This window comes from Arachis ipaensis, chromosome B01 (assembly GCF_000816755.2).
Source record: "Arachis ipaensis cultivar K30076 chromosome B01, Araip1.1, whole genome shotgun sequence".
Taxonomy (NCBI): domain Eukaryota; kingdom Viridiplantae; phylum Streptophyta; class Magnoliopsida; order Fabales; family Fabaceae; genus Arachis; species Arachis ipaensis.
In genome coordinates, this window is record NC_029785.2 from 100,885,701 (window position 1) to 100,888,157 (window position 2,457).

The 2,457-nt window shown below is 27.1% G+C and overlaps 1 protein-coding gene across 4 annotated transcripts in view; it reads right to left on the reverse strand.

The window, feature by feature from the left end:
- Positions 2,045–2,457, reverse strand: part of LOC107632402 (ubiquitin-conjugating enzyme E2-23 kDa) — a 5,157-nt gene continuing 4,744 nt past the window's right edge. For all 4 annotated transcript variants that reach the window (XM_016336089.2, XM_021122893.1, XM_016336096.2 and 1 more), the window contains one exon: positions 2,045–2,413. In XM_016336089.2, coding sequence (XP_016191575.1) covers positions 2,280–2,413 — 134 coding nt within the window. In that variant the 3' untranslated portion in view covers positions 2,045–2,279. The remainder of the gene's footprint in view (positions 2,414–2,457) is intronic.

The following is a 2,457-nucleotide window of genomic DNA, read 5'->3' on the forward strand; positions in this document are numbered from 1 at the left end:
ATAATAAATTCTGATAGTCATCTATCATATTTCAAAAAAAAAAAAAATCCTCAAGCAGTTGCATTTAAAAATGATAATACTATGCATGAGTTTGCATGCATGTATACTGAGTAGTATACTCATCAATAGTTCATTGCAAATGATCAAACGTAACATTTTCCAAACCGTTAGAGAAAGTAGCAAATCCCGTAATTAAAATGCCTTCTTCGTAATACTCGAAAGCCAATATTGCCAAAAAGACAACCCCGGGGGGATGTAGTTGGCAAAATCATATAATTCAAAAACTTTGCTAAAAAGACAACCCCGGGAGGATGTAGTTGGCAAAATCATATAATACAAAAATTTAGCTAGGCATCCAAATATTTTTAGGGGATGCTCCTATAAAGATAAGTAAAATGTCTTTTTGTAAAGATATTTACGTGTCACATTATTATTGGACGTATTAATGAACTGGTTATTTTTTAATTTTTTAACAAATTAGAATAAAACCGATTTTTTTATAACAATAACAATAAATTCAATTTTTTTAGGGATTTAATTGTATTTTTAAATTTTTAGGGATTTAAATGTCCGAAAAACAAAAAGTCAGGGATATAATTGTCTTTTTATCAAAAAATTTAAAGATATTTGGTTTAGATGATATAATTCAATCGGATCAAATCGGGTCTAATAATTATAATGCAGACAATTATGTTTATTATTGTCACTATGATAAACTGATTTTGTTCTGGTTTATAATAAAAAATAAATTATTAACCGATTTTAATAAGAATATCCAATAATAACATGACATGTGCGAATGTTTTTAAAAAAAAAAAGACATTTTTAATGTTTTTATTAAAGTGGTCTCTATATTTTTATTAGACAAGTCCAGTCTAAATCTAACAAAAATCGCTTACAAACATTCGCTAAAATCACACACTTCTTCACGTGAAAAGTAGGATGGAATGTTTTAATCGTGACACATAAATCTCTTAACTTTGACACAAAAATTTTTTAGTTTTGACACTATAATTTTTTAAAATTCTAGACATAATGCTGCAATTTCTTTTTTTTTTTTGTAACTTCTTTTTATTCTTCTTCTTTTTTCGTATAAAATTTATTTTTATTTATAAAGTTTTGTGTTTTCTCTTCAAAATTTTTTTGCATTTATTATTAAAAAAGATAAATTAAAAAATAAAATAAAAAGTTACATAATTTTTTTATTGTATTTTTTTCTTTTTTTTGTTTGATATTTTTTCTTTGTCTTTGTTTTCATTCTTCTTAGAAGATGAAACAATAAACATTAATGATGATGGTTGTTCGTGAAAAATATAGAACAAAAAAATAGTATTAAAATTTTTTACCATGACATCAAAATTTCTTAATCTTGACAACGACGTTGAAGAAGAATTGCGCAGCTGTAGTTTTTTCTTGTTCATTTTTCCAGTGACGAAAATGAACGAAAGAGCCAACTTAAGACACGCGTTAAAATTTTATGATATAATTTGGGTCAATTAAAAATTCAAAAATTAAATTAAATTAAAATCAAATTTAAGGCCATTTTCAGTATTAACTCGTATTTAGTTAATTGTATAAGAGAGACGCATGCGTTTACACAATATAAGCTTAGAAAACACTGCTTCTACTATTATTGTTGAGATTTTAAGTCTCTTAGATTATATAACTGCATTTTAATCTGAAAGTTTTACCATCCAAGTCGTAAGGATTGAATGATTGTATCCAAATAGACAGACATAATAGACATAATCAACATAAATCACTAAGTTGAATTCTCAAAAATCAAATAAAATATGAACACTCAACAACTAGATCATTCTTCAAGAAATTCCCTTTCCCTTAGCACATATGTACTAAAGAGAAAGTATTTAACTAAATATTGCTTTAACTTCTTAATAGGTGTAAGATTATCAAATAATAAATACTGCTAAAATATCACCAAAATAGATCCACATATAAGTGACATAACAACAGAAAGATTATGAAAAGTAATGAAGATGAGGAAGAGGAGATAAAAGGACAAGAGATGGGGTGGGGGAACAAAAATGTGAAACCTCAACATTATTATTATCTTTCACTTTTCATTTACTGAATATATATAACCTATTTAACTGAGTACATGAATAAGAACTGTAATTTTACAGGGAGAAATAATTAGTCATATCTTTAATCCTACGTCTTATAATTGGACAAAATAAACATGTAATAGGAGCTCTAATTGTTATTACATGGACCTTTTGAAAAAGGTGCAAGATCACTAAGTAATAAACCAGTTTATTTTAGGGATCAGCATGTCCAGGAATGTCATCATCACTTGACCCACATTCTTCTTCACTGATATCATCCTCATCACTCTCTTCTTCAGCTTTTGATTTGCTTATATGTTCCTTCTTTGCATACCGCTCACAGTACTCTGTTCCCCACAATTAACCAGCCCAATATTTTCACATAAGTTTT